Here is a 22,653-nt window from a genome sequence, read left to right as displayed (position 1 = left end):
TTTCCTCCTTTTATAAGATTTTAAAATCACGCGCTAGAATTTTCCAGTCTCGAAATCAAAAAGGGATATTTATTTATTTAATGCACGCGCTCTTGTATTTTCAATTTTCCGGCTTAGCTTTCTTTTAATATTCGTCACGCGCTGCACTGCGCGAGAAATAAAACCATTTAATTTATAATTGAACTAACATTAGCTTTTTAAATACCAAATTCGTAACAATATTTTTGAGGGTGCGGAACAGATTAACTGGATTTCCATTATTTTCAATGGGGAAGTTTGTTTCTAGATACGAGAAATTCGCTATACGAGCTCAATGCTGTAACGAATTAAACTCGTATCTCGAGGTTCCACTGTATTAATATTCAAGGCATTCCATTTAATTCAATTTTGTAACATTTTAGCATCATTTATGTGCTTTTAAAATTTCTCATAGAACATTCCATTTTAGTGTATTACATACATACACTGAGAGTGAAGAGGTTAATTTTGTTTTCAAATATTTGAATCTTGCAAATCGTGAAAAAGATTTAAATCTTTGTTTTTTAATCTGTTGAATCCTGACTTAAAAATCTTAAATATTTTAAAATAGTTTAGCTAGCATTTAGGAAAACGTAATTCAGATTTAAAAGGAAAGCAGTTATTCCAAGTTTAGTGGTGTGTGGATTATCAATGTCACCTTGTGGCAGCTCTATCATTTTGTTTTATTGTACCATTTGGCACAGTCTGCCGAAATTCTCTAGTAATCGGTGTGGTGTGTTTTCTAAAAATTTCTGCAATCCTTATAATAATTGTCTTGCTAGTTCTGGTAGCATAATTTCTGCTATTGCTAGTAGGGGTCCTGAATGTTTCTAGCTACTCATGGTATGTCATATAAATGTTAGAATATTTCTTTTTGACTTTCGTGAGAAGGAGGAGGAGAACATAAAAAGTTCGTACCTAATTTATCCATGCTGTCAAGGGCCTTCTGAAGAATTGGAAATTAGATGGATTCCAGATTTCTTAAAGCAAAAATTTATTTAATTCGAAATAGAAAGAGGTCCAAGTTACAGCCGAGCAGCGATATCGCAACAAGCTGAAATAAACGGAATGGCTGTTGTGTTCACTGAAAACTCCAGGCATTGTTTCAAGACCATCCTAAAGAAAAGGAATACCACTTTAGACGACTTCTTAACTAAAAAAAAAAAAAAAAAAAAAGAAAAGAAAAGAAAGAAAGGCAGATTTGCAAGAAGGGGAAGAACAACCGACCACCAGTGAAAGATTCAAATTGAACTAAACTAAAAAAAAAAAAGAGGAGACTGTGCACAATGTAAAATGTTTTAAAACTAACAATTTTGAAGAGTTGAGCCTTTTCAACATTGAAAATGCGTTTAATATTTTCTGTGTCTCTCTCACGCTCCCCCACCTATTACCAGTGTTTTACAAGTCTGGAACATGCACGCAGGGTTATTCTCATAGTGTGAAACGGAGGAACCAGAGACGTTGGGTCTGCGAATTTAAAACTAGAACATTCAGTAAATTTTTGTTACCTTTGTGTGTTTTAAAACTAGTGGGGAGTAAGCAATAAAATCATATTTAAATGTCCGCCTAGATAAGAAGATATATCTTGACATTAAGCGACCTCTACACCAGTCCGTCTATGCAGGGAAACATCGCAGGCGCATCAACATGTCTTCGGCCCCTCTGCCAGGAGTCGTGTTATTTCGGAGCTTAATTTCCGACAGATTTCTTTACAAATGATAGAATTTTTTTAAAACATTGATACAAGTGATTTGTTATTGTAAATACTACTGAGCGATGTATTTTTTTACCTCATTTTCAACAATTGCTAAATCTACTAGAATGTATTTTTAATGTTTAAAAGGATTACTATAATTCTTATATTCTCAGGAAGTTTGACAAGCAAAGAAAGTCTAATTTATCATGTTTGCATTTGCTTATACAGTCAAAAGTCGTTAATCCGGACTCGTCGGGACTTCGGCGATTCCAGATTATCGATTTTTCCGGATTATAGATCACCAGTTTAAATCTGGTAAGATGGCATGCAGAAATTATAAAATTAAAAATATGAAACCGTAATTTATGAAATAAAGAACAACTATGGTCTAAAGGGTATCAAAATTTACAAAAAAAAAGCTTAATATTTATTTGTTTACTTTATTAAACACTTCTTTCAATGTAAGTTGTTTAAGTTGCTTCGTTTTATGTGATAATACTTTCTCTTTAATTCTATAAACAGACATAATTTCTTGTTCAGTTGCAAAGTTCCGCTGTTCAAATCCTATAATTGCTGTGTCGAGAACACCGACTAATTTGTCAATCGAAATATTTTCGTTTTCAATAACCTCTGTGTCACTTTCTTCACTATCGGAAGCGAATTATAATGATGAGGAATTTGATTTAAATCATATCAAAGACGGAGTACATCAAGATGAAATACTATATTTAGTAAGGAATTATAAGCCAAATAAAATAAAAACATCTGCCCTGAAGATAAGGATAGTGCTGATAGATCAACTTCCAATTCATTGCGCGCTACGGCGTTCCTCTCCTCCCCCCGGCCGCAGAGCAGCGTGAAATTGATAAACAGATTTCGGAATGATTAGAGAAAGAAAGGATATGCCTTTATCCATTTTTTGCAGCAATTCCACTTTTTGTTTGATGGACATCTAAACATACTTTCGCTTTGTAGATCCTTTGGGAGCTCTAGCATCGGAAATTCTATTTGACATAATCGAAAGTTCAAGCTTACTTTTAGAAAATTGCTCTAACAGTCTGCAAAAAATAATAAGCCGGATCCAATTCGAAGATTAAGGAACAACGCAATCTGCAACATTAACTGAAATAGATAATTTTAGCTTATACCGTCCGTTATACATTAAACGCGCATTCTTAAGCGTATTATGCGCATGCGCACACGCATATGCGCAGCCGTAAAGATCTTACGCGCATGCGTAAACGCCTATGCGCAGAAAGTTTGTAGCTTTGAGGTCCGGATTATAGATCATTCCGGATTATGGGTGTCCGAATTAGCGACTTTTGACTGTATTTCCAATTTCCTACTATGAAATTACGTTAAGCTATCTCGAATAGCACATTTAATGAAATGCTAAGTTTTGCGTGGACCATTGGCTATAAGTTCGAATCCAGTACACCATTTTCTGATTCTTTTATTTTTCCACTGAAAAGACATTTTGCTGTTTTTGTAATTGACAAAATTCTGTTAATATAAAAACAATTCAAATTTTACATGTAGGATATGTACATATGTCTTACATATTTAGCTTATATTTTTCGGTCGTAAAATATAATAATTTTTATATCATTTAATTAATTTTTTACTTTAATTTTATAAATATAATTATTAGATTTTTATGTTGTTTTAAATTGATAAAATTTCTTTTTTCTCTTTCATGTACTTAAAATGTAAGCTTTACTATAAATATAATTATCAGCAATGTGTGTTAATAGTTTAAGTAAACGATTTGTTTTTCTTCTTTTATGTCAATGAATGATTATATACATAGATATAGTCAAGATATAATTATTAAATCAAAATTTTAGTACTTAACAGTCTAGCAGAAAAAAAAATGCACAAGATTAAAACAAAAACAATTCTTTAAAATAGCATAATAAAGATAGTATAATAAAATCTCTACATATAATAAAAGAAAGCGTCTATCTGTGTGTGTGGCTTTCGTTCGCGCTGCGCGTAAGCTAATAGACTCACGGCACGAAATTTGGTACATAGGTGCATCTAGACAAGAGCCAGTGCACCTCGAAGTGATTTTTTCGAAATTCGAATTAGAATGTTTTTTATTTTATGTTTTGTGACGAAATCGCGTCATTTTGAGACATAATGGGCTATAGCAAAGCGAGATTTTACTCTACGCACTCCATTTTCACATCGTCGTGAAACTTAGCTATTACACGAACTTAAAATAAATTTCGTGTTTCAATAAATCGATTAAATACGAATTTATTTAACAAAGGGAGCTTAACACCTTTTCAACGGGATTTTTTCTAAAAAAGTTTATTTTTAAAAATGTATAGCTTATTTTTCTTTGATTTTTGGACACCTTAAACTTTCATCCTTGCGACTGCTTTTACAAAACGAATTTTGGAAAAATGATAATATTTTGTATTTTTAAAATTTTTTTAAATGAAGCGTCCGAGTACACGTCTCACATCTTTAAAAATGTGATTTTGGCAGCTATTTTCCTTTCTTATTGCTGATGATAGATTTTTGATGAAATCGCATCATTTTGAAGTTTCATTCTTTTAGAAATATGGGTTTGGCAACAAGTTTTCATCGTATTTCTTATGTCACTGTTTTTAAGAGATTGGCATATTTCAATGTCATTTTTACTTCCTTGTACGAAGTAAAAAGGAAGTATTGTAATCGCGAAAAGTTTCAGGCAGCATATTTCAACAAAAATATCCATTTTGACCTCTTTCGAATGCAATTTAACGATGTATCTGCGTGATATCTTTACGTAAGGACAGAATAAAAGACTCTTTTCTTACAAAAAAATTATAAAGCTTTTTTTAAATGAATTCTGAAGCGAATTTTTCGTGGCGTCTGTACGAACGTATGTACGTACGTATCTCGCATAACTCAAAAACGAGTAGCCTCAGAACGTTGAAGTTTTGTATATAGGACTGCTGAACGCTGCTCAAGTGGACTGCCGCTCTTAACTATAGTAAGCCTTACGGTATTTGTTTCCACTTGGCAGATGCTGTCCAATCATGACTCGCTGATCCGACAGCATTTATTATTTCAAAATCTTAGGTTTCATAATCACTCATTATTTTACATAGGTTTTTAGTTTCTATAACTGCCTGGTTGTTAACTCAAGTTCTATTTTAACTACTACGCTGCTAACTATACTACACTACTTTAACATGGGCAATGTTGCTATAATTCCTTTACACTACAATACTACTTCAATGTTTTACACTAGACCACACTACATTTTATACTGAGTACTATACATTGTAACAATATCATATATAAATGCAAGACATAGAAGAATATATTAATGCAAGACAGAATATCCTATATAAATGCGAGACATAATAAACCTGGTTATAAATATAATACGATAATATTAGATCAATTTTTCTATCGCACAATTTCGAGTACAATACAATGCCTACGAAACTTTACACTCTAGTACTATAAGCTACAAAAGCACAAACTCGGCTAGAATTGCATTTTACATTGTGATTCTATTATATATATATGTACAAAATTTACAAAATATAAAAGCATTAAAGTCGCATAACCTCATACTACTACTTATACAGATATACTGAACAATTACTGTAAATACAGTAGCTCTATATCTTGATTACTATTCACACTGTACTAGTTAGCCATATTATTGCAAAATTAAGAAATAATATACAATGTTAATCAAACCATACACTGTTATTCATTATTGATGCAGGTACCCAAAGATAATACTATAAATGAAAAATGCTAAGGTTAGGTTACAATACACTTTTCAAAACCATTCCTAGTTAGAAAATATAGTGGAACTACCAACAACATGATAAACATTGATATTTCAAGCATAAAGCATAATCCAATTTATATTCTGTACTCTAGCTTTAAAAAAAAATATATATATATATATATTTCTTTTTTTGGTAGCAATAGGTTATGCCTCCATCTATGCTGAGTAAATAAATAAATATAATTCTGCCAATGATGGAATAGAAACAATTCAACAATGATACCGTTATATAACTAGTAATTTTTACAATACGTTTTAATGATTCTTTCAGTTATGGGACTTATTAATTGTAGGGTAATCTAAAAGTCACAAAGATGTGTACAATGAAAAATTAAGAATCTATACACCAATGTGGTTAAATCACACAAACATTGAACAGTTCAAGGTTCTGCAATGGTAATAAAGCTAATGTTATGTCATTCACAAGGAAGTCTTTACCCTAAGATGATCCTTTAATTGTGAGCGTACAAGGTACAGATGTGTGCAGTAATTGTCAATTATTCTGAAGTGTTCGCTCTGTTTATGCCTGCATGACTCTGTGCACAGTACTTTAATACCTCATTCAAATTGCGTTTAGCAATACTATTCTTGCAGATTGTTTCTGCCCATTGTGGCCAAAATAAATCACTTGGTCTCCTCAGGTGATAAGGTTTGGTGGATGCACAATGGAAGAGATAGTGATCTGGATCACCTACCTCTCCACATTCACAGAATTCTGTTCCGCTTAAGTGGAACCTCTTTAAATAGGTAGGGAATAGTCCATGTCCAGAAAAAAAGTGGGTCTGTGCACCGTTCGTGACTTTTGCTACAGTTCCCACTTTTGGAAAAAAAAGAGTAGGTCCTTCTACCCGTGGGTGCTGAGTCCCACTTTTCCTGCCACTGGCATAATAAATTTTCAAGAGTACTTCTCTTGAGATAAGAAGTTGGGAGTTTCACAAGATATTCTCTCAGGCTTTTATCATTTGCTGCCGATTTGGCAAGCTCATCTGCCTTTTCATTGCCTGTGATCCCCACATGAGCTGGGACCCAGACCAAGTGTGGACGTAAGGAGGGAGGGCAATGCAAAAGAATTTTTTTGAGCTCTTGTATATAGGACTGCTATAACATGTAGATGTGCACCTCATATTTTAGTTGCAATCGGCCACGCCAAACGTGTATAAATATATTTATATACACTCATGTCCATAAATTAAGGATAATTCGGAGTCACGCGGAAATCGGACTCTAAAATAAATGTATCACCTGTAAAATCACTACACACATCTTTAAGAATCATATGCAAATTTCAGGAAGTAACCAGGCGACACCGATAGTACGTCACAGTGACGAGAGTGTAAGAGAGTGATATATAAGGAATACAGGCAAAGAAGTAAAATTGTTCGCAGGCGCTTTATAAGCATTTCAGTGCAATAACCAAATAGTTATGACACAAAGGACGCATTTGGATGATTTTTTACGTGGTAGAATTATCGGCCGTCTGGAATGTGGGCGTACCCAACTGGAAATATCAGACGAACTTGTAATTGCCCAGAGTGTCATCTCCAGGCTTTGGCAACGATTCCAAGATGATGGTAATGTGAGTAGACGTTACAGCACAGGTCGCCCCAGAGTTACAACGCCGAATGAGGACCGGTATTTGGCAGTTACTGCCAAAAGAAACAGGCGCGGAGCACAGCCTCAGACCTGTTTCGTCAGCTCTCTTCGGATCAAGCATTTGTACGTTTGTACTTTGCAGACAGGTACCCGCGCATGGTGCGCTACCCTAGGATAACATCATTAGCGATTTTCTAACAAATGAAGTTCTTAACCTGGTGCTAGGTCGATCAATGCTGATATGAGGATAAGTGCGGAGTAAGGTAGTAAAAAGAAATGCCAATATGCAACAGAGTCCAAGAGTCCAATGTGACACTTTTAGATATTCATATTCCTAATTTTAGTACATAAGACAACACAAAACAAAAGCAATAACAAGTTATTAGGTATAATAAGTTATCAATGCAAAAATGAAAAATAGTATATTATACATGAAAGAAACAAAGGTATAGAACAATTAGTGCAGTTACATATAAATAATTGATTTAGGTGTCTTAGAAAAGCACGTGGCCTTTTTTTGTAGACCTGAGTATTGTAATCATAACTTAATACAGGTATGGTATGGTTGGAAAACTTAGGTATATTTCTATAAAATCTGAGGGCCAGAGTGGCCATATATTCATTCAGATATGGTATATTGTATTCTCGGTGGATTGCCGAGTTTCTAATAAACCACGGACAACCCGCCGCTTGCCTTAGTATGACATTCTGCAAGACTTGCAGTTTTTTAATATTTGAGTCAAAGGTGTATCCCCAGACAGGGCAGGCATAAGTAATGATGGAACGTAACATGGCTTTATAAATGAGTAATTTATTGTCAGTAGAGAGAACGCTGTTCCGGGCAATTAAGGGGACGTACCCGGAACTTTGCAATAAGCTTTGTGATGTGTGGGGTCCATGTGAGAGTTTGATCTAAAGTAACACCTAGGTATTTGGGCCTGCTTGGTCCAGGGGATAGGCGTGTCATAAATTTTAATGTGGATATCATAGTCGATATTCTTTTTCCTCGTGAAAAGGATGGCATCTGATTTATCCACATTAATCTTGATCTTCCATGCCGTTAGCCAGGACTCCAGTGTGTGAATGTGGTTTTGTAGCTGTTGTATGACTGAGCCGTGAGATGCGTTTTGTGATAGAATTGCCGTATCATCAGCATACGTTGCTAGGGTGGTGTGTGGTGTGTGTGGGATATCGTTCGTGTAAATATTGAAGTAGAGCGGGCCCAAAATGGACCCTTGTGGGACCCCAGCCCTGATGGGCCTGGGGGTAGAGATTTTGTTATTGACACGAACGACAAAGTGTCGACCCATAAGGTAAGAATATGTGATATGTGTGATGTAATCTGGGAAGCTCAGGTTTATGATTTTGTAAATGAGGCCCTCCAGCCAGACTCTGTCAAAGGCCTTGGAAACATCAAGAAAAACAGCTCCTGTGATGGACTTGTCCTGGAAGCCTTGGGAGATTAGTTCAGTGACTCTGTAAAGTTGGTGGTTAGTAGAATGCATTTTTCTGAATCTATGTTGCTCGTTAATAAGAAGACTTTTATCATCCAAGTGCTGGAGTAGACGCTGCTGAATGATGAATTCGGCCACTTTGATAGTCGATGACAGCAGACTGATCGGCCTGTATGATACAGGGTCTGTGACTGGTTTACCAGGCTTCAGGATAGGGGAGATCACTGCAGTCTTCCACGGTGATAGAAAGTGCCCCAGGTGAAGCATATCATTAATTATTTTCGTAAGTTTCAAGATCATGAATGAGGACCGGTATTTGACAGTTACTGCCAAAAGAAACAGGCGGAGCACAGCCTCAGACCTGTCTCGTCAGCTCTCTTCAGCGACTGGTACGACAATTTCAAAGCAGACCGTGTACAGAAGATTAGGGCAGATTAGTCTATATGCTCGTAGACATGTCAGATGCGTTCCACTTACTGCAACCGCCTGCGGGTATCCTGGAGTAGAGAGCATGCATTGTGGACACCGCAACAGTGGGCTTGTGTGATGTTTTCCGACGAGTCCAGGTTTAGCTTGCAGTCTGATACTCGCCGGACTTTCATATGGAGAGCTCCAGGTACCCGTTACCACCAAGAAAACATCATTGAACGACACCGTTACGGTGGTGCAGGAGTGCTCGTTTGGGGTGGAATTATTCTGGGTTCCAGAACTGACCTGCATGTTCAAATTAAAACCATGACAAGCCAAATCTATCGGGACGTCATTCTGGAACAACATGTACGTTTGTTTCGGGGCGTCATGGGCGCACAATTTGTGTTTATAGACGACAACGCCTGTCCTCACCGTGCAAACATCGTAAGCGAATGCCTTCAATCGGAGGATATCACCCGTATGGACTGGCCAGCATTCTCACCGGACTTGAATCCATTAGAGCACGTGTGGGACATGCTTGGCCGACGAGTTGCAGCCCGTCAACCTCATCCTACATGTCTACCATAACTTCGGAGAGCATTGCTTTTTGAGTGGTGTAATATCCCCTAAGATCAGATCGATAATTTGATACTCAGCATGCCTAGGCGTTGTACGGACTGTATTGCATTGTCTGGGAGACATACAATGTATTAACAATCATACCAACCATGTAATATTGGTATTTTGTAAATAGGTTTTTTTTTTTTTTTTTTTTTTTTTTTTTTTTTTTTGTAGGAGTTCTCCAGGGAGAAAAAATTGCTAATTTTTTTAATAATATCAAACATATAGCATCCTTTTTTGCTGTTTACCTTTTGTTTAATAAATAGCTTTACAAATAAGTTAAATTTGTTTTGCTTCTAACTCTTCCTTTGCCTGATTTTGCATTATCCTTAATTTATGGACATGAGTGTATATATCCACTCTGTTACCCGGCTCAGTGATCTCAGTTTCTTTACTCTTATTATTTTTGTAAATTGTACATTTTTTGCTTTAAAAATGATTGAATTATGTTGTTCTTATCTTCCGTTTAAGGTTTTTATGCCTTTAGTAAATCTGCATGCAATATTTTTAGAATTATCAACAATTTTAAAGCTGTTTAAGTGCCGCTAAGCCTAATAATTTTTTTCATGGCGGTCATTGCTTGTTTACATTTGAAACAGCAGAGTAGTGGATTTGTTGCCAATCTAGAGAAACGTAGCTTCGCAACAACAAAGATAACATCTTCATTTATTATTGCGAATTAAATCATGCTTAATCCTTTCTGGAATTTTTTCGAGGAAATACGTGTTTAAGATTTACGTCGTAATTTTTAATACAGATATTTTGGGTTTTTATGTATTTTTGCCTTGTCGCGAAGTGAGAACTGAATTAATTGAATGAGAAATACTAAACCATCTGTGAACAAATGTTTCTTTTTTGTTTTGTTTGCTTAATTTCTTTTATACATCGTTCTAGCTTTATTATAGTATTTGAATAGAACATGTGTCAACGATTAGATAATTCTTTAAATGATATAAATTTTGTGCATTCTGAGTTATAATATGAACAAAATATAGTACTGTTAAGTGAACCTAGCGCCAGAGTGTCGCTATGGTAAACAAATAGAGTGAATTTTAAAGAATGCGTTTACTCTATTGTGGTTTATGCGTTGTCGGTGAAGTAAGTTTAATTCAATCCAATAAGTTTAAACGAAATGCAAGAAAGAATGCGTATATTTAATATTCTGTACAAGGAAGTCATGTGGTGTACACATCAGATTTTTTTATATATATAATACATTTTTATTGATTTATATATATATATATAAAGTTGTTCTGCAGAGTAAAATTTTGCGCGGAATTTTTTGTTTTTTGAGTTTCTTTCATGTTATTTTTTGCTTATTTCACTGTTTGTAAGATATTGAAAAGTTTTGCATGATATTTTTTCTTCAATGGAAAGTTGGTTAATTTTTTTATATATATATTTTGTTAATTTTTTTTTTTTTTTTTTTTTTTTTTTCCTGGTAGTTTTCTGCAGAGTAAAATTCTGCGCAGTTTTTAAATTTAACGTTTGGTGTTCCCTTCAGGCATATTTACGGTACATTTAAAAGCCAGACGAAGGCTGGTAGCGTAGCTGCTAGTAATACAATAAAATAGTCAAAAGTTCGTCGTCGGTCTTTGTCAAGGAGCAGCCGGAAAATTTTCTAAAGAGCTGCGTTTCTGAAGTATGTCTGAATAATTATTGATCAAAAATAAGTGCCAAATAAATTGAATTAAAATAATGTAAAGCCATTAATTTTTTTTATATATATAAAATATAAACAGAGGGTCTTTTTGTAATTTTATATTTTATTTGTATTTAAGAAAACTTCTTTAAAAATAAAAAAATTTATTTTATTTAATATTATAAATAAGTCATCAACATATTGTTGCGAAATACCTAACTGCTGTAAGATAACTTTCCCGCAAAGCGGGTTTAGGTTTGTCAGAAAGTGTCAAGGAGAGGAAGGGTTGCCAGATTTTGCTCGAAGTCACCCAATTTGGCGAAACAATTGACAATATGCCATAGACGGAGCCAGAATATCTAAGAACGACTACTAAGCCCTAAGGCCGGTATCACTATTGCAGCTCCACAAACCCCAACACGTTACGACGAAAGGTCTGCCTCGATCCTTGACTTTTTTTTGCTCAAGGGCTTTACTTTTAAATCCGTTGACAGTTTGAATGAATTGTCATCGGACCATAATCCAGTTCTAATCGATCTTGACCTTACCGTCTGTAACACACCACACAAAAAGGCCTTTATTACTAATTGGTCTGGATATACCAAAGCCTTAAACAACACCACAATACACATTCCAACAGCACAAACAGGCGATGAGTTAGATGCTATAGTCAGTGACTTCACCATGCAGCTTCAGAATGCTTTGAAAGCCAATAGTAAACCTGTATGTGATAGTAATAAAATCAAACGACTTGTTCAAAGAAGAAATGCTGCAAGGAGAGAGTGGCAGCGATCAAGATACCCTCCCGATAGAGCACTACTCAACCAGCTTAACCGCCAGGTCAGGACCCTTACACGTAAACAAACAGACCATGACTGGGCCGTTTACCTTTCTTCACTCTCCTCGGATGAAGATACTATTTGGAAAGCTACCAACCAGCTTCTGAGATGCCACACAAACATTCCGCCCCTTACTGGCCCTCAAGGAATTGCCTACACCGATACTGAGAAAGCTGAGTCACTCGCTGATCACTATGCTACTCAGTTCTGCACTAACAACATATCCCACTCTCAAACAGAACACCTTGCATCACAAACACTAACAAAGTTCCTCTCAAAACCACGCACAATCAACACTCCTCCTGTCAGGCCTTCAGAGGTCTTTGAATACATCACAAAACTCAAGACCAAGAAAAGTCCTGGACTCGACTCTGTGAGCAACAAGATGCTAAAAAATATGGGCATCCTAATGATCCTCAAACTGACCAAAATCATCAACAGCATGTTACACCTGGGGCACTTTCCTTCGCCATGGAAGACTGCTGTCATCTCACCAATTCATAAGTCTGGAAAACCTGTCACAGACCCTGTGTCATACAGGCCCATCAGTTTGTTATCATCTACAAGCAAAGTAGCTGAATTTTTCATCCAGCAACGTTTGTTACAGCACCTCAATGAAAATAATCTAATCATTAATGAACAGCATGGCTTCAGGAAGCTGCACTCTACGACACACCAACTCTACAGAGTTACTGAACTGGTGTCTCAAGGCCTACAGGACAAGTCGATCACAGGAACTATTTTTCTTGATGTTTCCAAGGCCTTTGACAAAGTCTGGCTGGAGGGCCTCATATACAAAATCATAAACCTGGGCTTCCCAGATTACATCACACACATCACACACTCTTACCTTATGGGTCGACACTTTGTCGTTCGTGTTAACAACACCATCTCTACCCCCAGGCCTATCAGGGCTGGGGTCCCACAGGGGTCCATTCTGAGCCCGCTCTACTTCAATATTTACACGAACGATATCCCACACACACCACACACCACCCTAGCAACGTATGCTGATGATACGGCAATTCTATCACAAAACGCATCTCACGGCTCAGTCATACAACAGCTACAAAACCACATTCACACACTGGAGTCCTGGCTAACGGCATGGAAAATTAGTATCAATGTGGAAAAGTCAGATGCCATCCTCTTCACGAGGAAAAAGAACATAGATTATGACATCCATATTTGTATGGCACGCCCATCCCCTAGACCAAGCAGGCCCAATACCTAGGTGTCACATTAGACCAAACTCTCACATGGACCCCTCACATTACAAAACTTATTACAAAGTTCCGGGTTCGTAAAGCTACACTTGCCCCCTTAATTGCCCGGAACAGCGTTCTCTCTATTGATAACAAATTACTCATTTATAAAGCCATGTTACGTTCCATCATCACCTATGCCTGCCCTGTCTGGGGGTATACATATGATAGTCATGTGCAAAAACTGCAAGTGTTACAGAATATTGTGCTAAGGCAAGCGGCGGGTTGGCCGTGGTTTATTAGAAACGCGGCAATCCACCGCGAATTTAACATACCATATTTAAAGGAATATATGGCCACTCTGGCCGTCAGATTTTATCAAAAAATCCCCACTGTCTGTAATCCCACCATCCCTGTATTGGATTATAATTATAATAGCCAGGCTTTCAAAAAAAGGCCTCGGGCCGTACTGAGACATCTTATATAACCTGTTGTTTCCAACTAATGATTTCTTTATGTACAATATTTCTGATTTGTAATTGTAAATATTTAAATTCACAAATTACCACCATGTTTGATATATTATACTATTTTTTTTTTCATTTCTGCCTGTATGTACTCAATTTCTCACTATGCTTATATTTTTGTGTGTTGTAAACTATGTGTCACACTGGACTCTCTGGACTTGGTAGCAAAAGGCGTCTCTTTTTCTTACTCCGCACTTGCCCTCGCCCGGTGGGGCGTATTAGCCACCGAGGTGGCCAGTCTCTTGGGATCTCACCAGATTATGCCATCTTCACGCATGTTCATACCTGCGCCAAATTAGGAACTGTATATGATCGAAAATCGTTTAATCAGATATACTAGGGTAGCGCTTCACGCGCGGGTACCTGACTGCAACGTACTAACGTACTGTCGCTTGATCCGAAGAACGAATTCTTAGCGGTTTCCTCGGAATGTTCTCGAAGGTAGGTCAAAAGTTATACATACCCTGCCTGTACGCGAAATAGAAGAGTATGTTTTCTGTGTGCATTCAATCTATTGCGAATGCGTACGCATGCAATAATCTTATGTTTAAAAGATGTATGCAATATCTTATGTTTTCCGAATGGCAACAAACTCGAATGAAAGTGAAACAAAGGAAAATCGTGTTTCGAGACTGATAGACCTTTGGGGCTAATAAGTATGTTATTAAGACACAATAACACGCCGAATAAATACTAATTCGGAAGTCAAACAACAAAAATCAGCGTTATATTTTCAAAATTTTCGCAGGACTAGTTTCGATGGTTTTACCGAACCACCATCCTCAGCTGCAAAACTGCAAAAAAGGTATGTTATTATAAAAAGAAGTAAGAATAAATAAATGTAAATAAAATAATTATGCTAATAATATAAATTTTATTAGCATAAAATGCTGTCAGTATTTTATGATAATAAATTAATAGGAAGACATATTTTTAACACTGATAAAAGTAATATGTTGCCTATAGTACGCATTTTTTTTTTAATGGCTTGCGCTAGCAATTTTTAGGCTTTCGCTGCTACTAAGGCCAGAAGTGGTGGTCATTTTATTATGGAGGCACCTAATAGGCGACCACTGTTATCTGCTATGAAGGAACAGACAATTTACATCCATACCTTCTCCGGGATTCCAACCCAGGCCCTTCAGTAGCGCAGTCGGCTTCCCTAACCACTATACCATCTGGGCGGTTTTCATATGTATCAACCTTGAACTATACTTATGTAATTCTGCTGATATATCTTCAATGATTAAGACACAATAACACGCCGAATAAATACAATTCGGAAGTCAAACAACAAAAATCAGCGTTATGTTTTCAAAATTTTCGCAGGACTAGTTTCGATGGTTTTTAACGAACCACCATCCTCAGCTGCAAACCGCAAATTTGGATGGTGGTTCGGTAAAAACCATCGAAACTAGTCCTGCGAAAATTTTGAAAATATAACGCTGATTTTTGTTGTTTGACTTCCGAATCATATCTTCAATCGTATAAATATTTATAAAAAATATAAAGCAATTTCTTAATGACTCGAAAGTTTGTTTTCTTTCTTGGGGAATGAGTAAACACATGTTTTACAGCAAACTAATATGTTTCGAGAAACATCATTCCCTCCTCCTAAACATATTTTTATTACAATGAAGTTTTTGAAAGAAGTATTTGTTAACTTTTCTCTATATATAATAATAATGCTTTTAATCGAAGTCTTCACAGTGAAATAGCACTCGTCATTGTGCCTTATATGTTTACGTAGAAAATAATTGTGCTTGTTACTAACACTTCTTTATGTTTATTGTTTCCCTGGTTACAATTTAAAACTTATTGATCTCATCTTCATAAGCAGATCGTTCTTTATGACTGAATTTCTTAAAACTGCTGCATTTTCTATGAATTTTCAAATGAAATATAGCATATTATTCGAGAAATTTAATAATAAATTTAAGTACACTTGTGATTTTTACTTTCATTTACTTCATAATTCAATTGAACGAGTAATAGCGGATTTCAGTTATTAATTTAAAATCCTTCTGCCATTTGCAACTCGAGAATAGAAATATTTATTTTCGTATACCTGTCTTCAAAGATTTTTGAAAGAAATCTATCAATTTACATTAGTCTCAGTAAAGTTTTCTCGTATTAGCCATATTGTTTCAATAATTTCCCTTTGATAGTTGCAGCAGTGGCCATGCATAGAAAAATATTTAAAGATTATGTAAATAAAAGAATTGTTTGCGACAAATGATGATTTATTATTATCTAGTTATTTCGTCTTTTCTAGAACTGCTATGGATCTGTATAGAATATGAGTATTTATGAAGAGAAAAACAATTTTTTAATCAAGTTTTGAAATGTTTTTATCCAAATATATGAATACAAGAAGGCAAATGATATATAAATTATTTTCAATAATAGCGATATTTAAAAATTATGCAGATTTAGGTGTATCTTTCTTCATTTTAAAATATTTATAGATATGTAGCCATGTAATATCTATGCAGATTTATTTATGTATCTCTCATGTAAGAGAAAAGTATCTACGACTTGGAATTTGGATACAGTTTAGAGAAAATAAGCTACATATTGCTGGAGAATTTTCAAATATCACTGCTGAAGGATTAATCAGTATAGTGCAGGATATTTTATGGAAGTAAACGCATAACACGCAGAAACCGCAGGACAATATTTCATGCTTCAGTGATATTGCATGAAGTATAGCAAATGAAACTATAATAATGTAATTCCAATTGTATATATATTTCAATTTCGTATTTTATAATTTTATGTTATTAATGTTTTTATAAATCAAATGTACCGAAATTTAAGTACATAGGTATTCAAAGTCGTTGAATGTTCTGAGATACTGCAGCTTTATTCTGTGAAAAACTTTAACTAAATGCTTATTTAATTTCTTTGGGGAAAAATCTTAGTATTATGAAAACAAAATTTACAATTGTTTTTCTGATGATATATATTCAATCCTTAGATAAATTGCTATAGAGCAGCTGTGTTTATCAAAAACATAACTTACAGCTTTTTTCTATTGAGATATATTCGATTCTTAGGAAAAGTGTTATGTTTAACAAAAATGGAATTCACAGTTGTTTCTCTATTGATATATATTTGATTCTTAGAAAAGATGTTATAGAGTAGCGGTATTTATCAAAACACAATTTACAGTTGTTCTTTTAGTGATATAATTTCAGTCCTTTGTAAAGGTGTTATAGAGTAGTTCTTACTGTTTATCAAAAACACACAATTTATAATTGTTTTTTAGTGATGTATGTATATTCAGTCCTTAGAAAAGGTGTTCTAGAGCAGTGTTATTTATCAAAAATGTATTATACTGTACGTTTGAAAATGTAGCAGGAAGGCTTCAAAGGATGTTACAGGAGTGGTTTGGAATATGTGTTACAGGAACAGTGATGTAAAGGATATTATTTACCTTTTGGTGGGAAAATTAAAGGTACACGATTCTATTCCGGAAGTCCATAAGAAGATATTTTGAATTATTGTTTGGAAAAACTGTATATTATTTTTTTTTCGATTTGCTTTAATCTTTCAATGAAAGACCTTTGCCGTAGTCATATAAAAATTTATTATAAACATATTAATAAGGAATTTGCATTATTACGACACAAATATGACTCAATTTCATGGATATGGAATTATTTGGAATTTATTATCAGGTATGGGTATAAATGTAGACAGAGATACGCAGCATTCTGCTTCTGTTCGCTTTTTAACAAGAGTTTTCTTCTTGTGGTTTTCACTCGCATACTTGCTCGCATTTATATATAACATGCTATTTTTAATATTCGGTATCTTTAAAGAAAATTTTCACCAGGTTTACGTAAGTTCCATTTTTTCAAGTTTATTATCATTAGTTTTATGGATTTGTATGTACAAACAGAAACTATTAATTTATAATTGGGTAAAAGAAATTAATCATTTTAATTCAAGACTGTTTGCATCGAATTTTAATGAATCAACTATTATTAATTTTGTTGTTATAGTACTATGGATTTCTTTGTTTTTATTTTCTGCAGTAGGTGTTCTTGTATTGTATTTAAGTGGAGAAGATGATTCTTCAGACTGGCTGTTCGGTTATAGTGGCGGATTTGATATTTTAGGTTGTCTCATTCGTTTTTTATTCTACAAGTTTTATTTTTTACAAATCCTGATTTATCCTTCTTTTACAAATATAGTTCTGTGTTGTTTATATAAACATTGTGTCCATTTGTTATCCAAGTACGAAAAAAAACTGAAATACATTAGAGCAGACTTACTGATGGATTATATTCAAGCTTACTCCAAGCTAATAATAATAATAGAAAATTTAAACTCATTGTTATCGCTCCCAGTATTTTTAATTTCTGTTATTTTCTTCTTACAACTGTTTACCAGCCTTGCATATTTTATTGCGATTAATGCAAATTCAATGTCTGTTGTAACGGAAAGTACATACGTCACTGTTCTCTCTTCCGTTGGAATTATTTCAGTTATTGTTATTGCCTCTCAGATACCAATAAAGATGAAAGAAATAAGAAGAATTCTTGAACTTAAATATGAGAATGCTCTTAATAGTTCCAATATAATATGTCGGAGTGACTTAGATATCATTAACATTAACCTGAAAAAAGAACCAGTTGTAATAACAGCATGCGGTGTAATGTATTTTACAAGAAGCTTCGTAGTTTCTGTATTTGGTGCATTGTTTACCTATGGCTTGCTGTTTTTAAATTTGCAAAAATAAAAATTTCACACAAATCTGAAGTAATTAACTGTTGTTTTGATACGCGCAAAAAACTTGAAAATATTTTACATTTCAGTATTTCGGAATCTTACGAAAAGAAGATTACTTTTGGTACTGTATGAGAAATAAATTCGATGTTCTGGATACTTAGCAATGCTGGTTCGGGACACTTAGCAACATAGAACAGTATATATATTGATTTTTTTCAACTGCATTTTTATATTTTTGTACCTCATTTTGATAATTTTCCTAAAATTTCAGATTTTTCTATTATTGTTAGATCAAAATAAAGCCAAATCATGATCGTTTGATATCTTTTAAGTATCACAATTGATAGTGTTGTAATTAATAAGAAGAAAAAAGCAATTAGCGTGCTTAATTATTTTTACATCAAAAATAAAGTTAATGATTTAGTTTTGAATAAGTGGCAACCTCGGAGATTTCTAAAGATGATTATAAAAACTTGTTTGATTGCCCTCGTGGATTTTCCGATAATTAAAAAATTAAGTCCAGTGCTGCTTGGTGGTTTATTCATTATAAATTAAACCTCATTTTCTTTACACTTGGGTACGTCAAAGGATAACTCGACTGTATTGCAATGTTTCTGATTTAAAGAGAAACTCTTTTAACTCGACATCGCAAATCGAATAAATTCGTCACCCTGTCAAGAAGACCTTTATCCTACAATTAAAATGAACTTTATATTCTGACTGGCAGATAAGCTTTTACTAGTATACTGTACTCACGTGAATTGAGGACATTACGATAAGCAGTAAACGCTTCATTTTGGTTGGAAGACAGTTTTCAAAATCGTGCCAAGACCGTACAGTATACTACGATTTTACGGTTTTAAAACTATAGATACAACTTTCGAATTCAAGATATCGCAGACATATTAAATTTTTAAGCAGTGATGAATATAGTTAGATCAGCGGTGCCCAAACCTTGTGCTCGCGAGCACAAGTGTCCTCGCTGATCGTTTTGTGTGCGCCCGATTATATACTATGAACAAAAGATATTTTAAAAATAACCAATCATTTATATTTCTTAATTATTAAAATATGGGAAGCATTTATAGTCATAAGAGATATCTTGCAAGACGTTATCAAATAATTGATTGCTGACTGCTGAACTTTATAGCGAATATGGAATCTTATTTTGCTTAATTCCGATGTTAGATTGCTCAGCAGCGGAAAAGTACTTCAACGATTTGTAGAACTTCTTTCGCCAATAAAGCAGTTTTTTAATCCGGAAACTAAAGTTATAAAGAATTAGACGATAATAATTGGTTATCCGATCTGCATTTTCTCACGGATATAACAGCTAAACTGAACAAACTGAACGATCTCCAGGGTTAAAAAAACCTTTTTCAATTGACTGGGACTGTAACTGCTTTTCAGATAAAGTAAAATTTGTGGATAAATCATACGAAAGAAAAAAATTTCACCCATTTTCCGAATTTATCAAGCCATATTAATAACCACAAGGCAATTGAAACGGAGAAATACTTGGAAAGCCTAAAAGCACTGAAAAATAATTTTGAACTCTGCTTCTCTGATTTCCATAAAGTTAAACCAATATTATTCTTCATCTCAAAACCATTTGCCGAAATTAATATTTCAGATGTATCACATAAGATTGGAAATATGTTTAACAAAAATGTTGTTTAGGAAATGTGCTCGCGATAGGCCAAAATGTACTCGTGAGAGGCCAAAGGTTGGGCACGATTATTAAAAAATTATTATTTAAGATTTTTTTAAACGTACTTAATCTTTCTTATAAACAAATTTAAACACATTATGTATCGCAGCAACCACTGATTCAATATGTATATTAAAAAATCTTTAAAAATTGTTTATTTTGTATTAGGTATGTATATTTGTACCCTGCGGGAGGGGGAAAGATAAGAAAAAATCTGAAAGGTTTCCAGATTTTAAATTACGCCCAAAGGGGCGTTTTTTTTAACCTTTTTTTGTAAGTTACGTTTATTTATTAAATATCACGTTCTACGTAATCAAACCATAAAATTCAGTTCAACAGCAATATAGCAAAATAATTTTAAAATGAGCATATCTTTAGAATTTTCGATATAGAGTCTCTCGCGCTAGAGATAATTTTTTTTTTCCTCACCCTCTGTACAGTGTTGCCATTGCCCGCTTTGAAATCGTTTAGTTTGTTCATCAAAAATTCTTTGAAGTGTTACAAAATATGAAATCGGTAATAAAACAAATTTCAAGCTCAAATTAGGGCTTTCACATGTCCATATTCTGTGGAAAATTACGTTATTCAAATTTGGCTCTAGGTATCGTTGTTTTATCATAATGCGAGAAACATACATAGCTTCATGCATTTGATTTCTTTAAATATAATACAGGACGATAATATTTGGAGGCAACAATTTGAAAAGTGAAACAACGCTTATCGTGAATCAACGCAAAATGCCAAAACGAAATTAATAGACCTTCTGGGCAAATTGCCTCTTTGGACATAGGACAGATCTATATTTCCCGCTGTTCTGGGTCAATTGAGGAAATTTAACTTGCATTTTTCATGTCTCGAAAGTGCGACTTAGGATATGTATTATATTTATATATAGCGTTGTTCTAATATAGGTATTCTGGCACAAAATGGGACTTTTTCTGAAATTACATGCCATTTTTTTTTCCATATTTCGATTCTACGACTCAAATTATGGCAAACTGCCAAGCCTTGTAAAAATCGCACGAGTAGTTTTTAAAAAATTAGCTCTCAAAATTTTAGCTCCTCAGTGTTAATCAAATTTGATATATATGATTAATATCTCTTTTTTATTAAACTTATATGATTCTTCCTTTCATATTTCGAAATTAAGCTTCATTTCAAATTAAATTTCGCCTATTTTTTATGATTTATTTTTAAAATTTATATTTTAAAATAATTTTTATAAATTTTTCGAAAAAAAATTTGAATGATAATAAAATTTTTGTCATCATCTTAAAGTAAACGTATTTATAAGCATACTTGCAAAAAATTATAGTTTTTTATACAAAATTTCCTAAAATATACGTGAATTTACAGTTTGGCGCGTTTTGAAATTTGGCGTATTTATTATAAGCGATAATAACTAAAATGTGGTTTATGCATTTTGTTAAAATTATTTGAAATTCTTAAAGATGACTTTTTTCCTCTCGTGGACAATGAAAAAAAGGAAAGGAAAATAGATTGTTGTAAATTAAGAATTTCGCCAAGTGAATTATTCTTGGCGCAAACTGGAAAAAATGCGCCGAGATAAATTTTTAAATTTCTCCATTAGTTTCTCACCAAAAATTACAAAATTTAATATCTAGGCATAATTTGAGTCGTAGAATAGACATATGAAAAAAAAATGGTATGTTATTTCAGAAAAAGTCCGATTTTGTGTAAAAATACCTATGTTAGAACAATGCTATATATAAATCTAATATATATCATAAATCGCGCTTTCGAGACATGGAAAACGCTGTTTGAATTTCGCCAATCGGCCCAGTAGAACGGGAGATATAGAACTGCTCCCCCCTCACAGTGTACGTATATTTTTTTCGTAGCTGCTGATGTGTATTATTTACTCATTTGGTGTGATATGTTCGTCTCTGAGTGGTCGATTCTACTTTTGTGCGCAGTTTTGGTTATTTCGTACTCTGGAGTTACCTTTCCGTGTTCTCTTAAAAAGCATCGTGCGGAGTTGAAAGAAGTGCTACTAACCATAGAATTTGAACTGGAATTCTTTCGCTCTAATTTCGTGAATTCTTCGAATTTGTTGCCATGCTGCCAGAGTCTCTAAATTAAATGAATCGAACGAAGAATGCATTTTAATCTGCTGTACATTTAATTTTACTCAAGAGAATTTTAATGAATCAGGATTTTTTATTGAATTCTAGTCATCAGTTTTATTAGCCACATTAGTTAGCTTCAGTATTGCTTCTCTTATCAAAAAATAAGTCATAATGGAAAGAAGATAAGTAGGGCCCGAATAAAAATATAAAATAAGAGACAGGGAAAATGAGCTTCAAATAAAAATACTATATACATAAAGAAGAAAGTCTGTGTGTTTGTCCGCTAATAACTCAGTCTTTA

General features: G+C 34.1%; 1 protein-coding gene across 1 annotated transcript in view; it reads right to left on the bottom strand.

Moving 5' to 3' along the window:
* Positions 1 to 876: 876 nt before the first annotated feature.
* The window catches only part of LOC146998324 (uncharacterized), a 161,709-nt gene continuing 139,932 nt past the window's right edge, over positions 877 to 22,653 (bottom strand). Inside the window, exon 2 of the mRNA XM_085814067.1 lies at positions 877 to 1,134. Coding sequence (XP_085670193.1) covers positions 1,000 to 1,134 — 135 coding nt within the window. The 3' untranslated portion in view covers positions 877 to 999. The remainder of the gene's footprint in view (positions 1,135 to 22,653) is intronic.

This window comes from Stegodyphus dumicola, chromosome 3 (assembly GCF_044657685.1).
Source record: "Stegodyphus dumicola isolate Sdum_Otavi_A_Nest chromosome 3, ASM4465768v1".
In the NCBI taxonomy this organism is placed as follows: Eukaryota; Metazoa; Arthropoda; class Arachnida; order Araneae; family Eresidae; genus Stegodyphus; species Stegodyphus dumicola.
The sequence above is the reverse complement of the archived record's forward strand: the minus strand, read 5'-3'. Positions and strand labels throughout refer to the sequence as shown.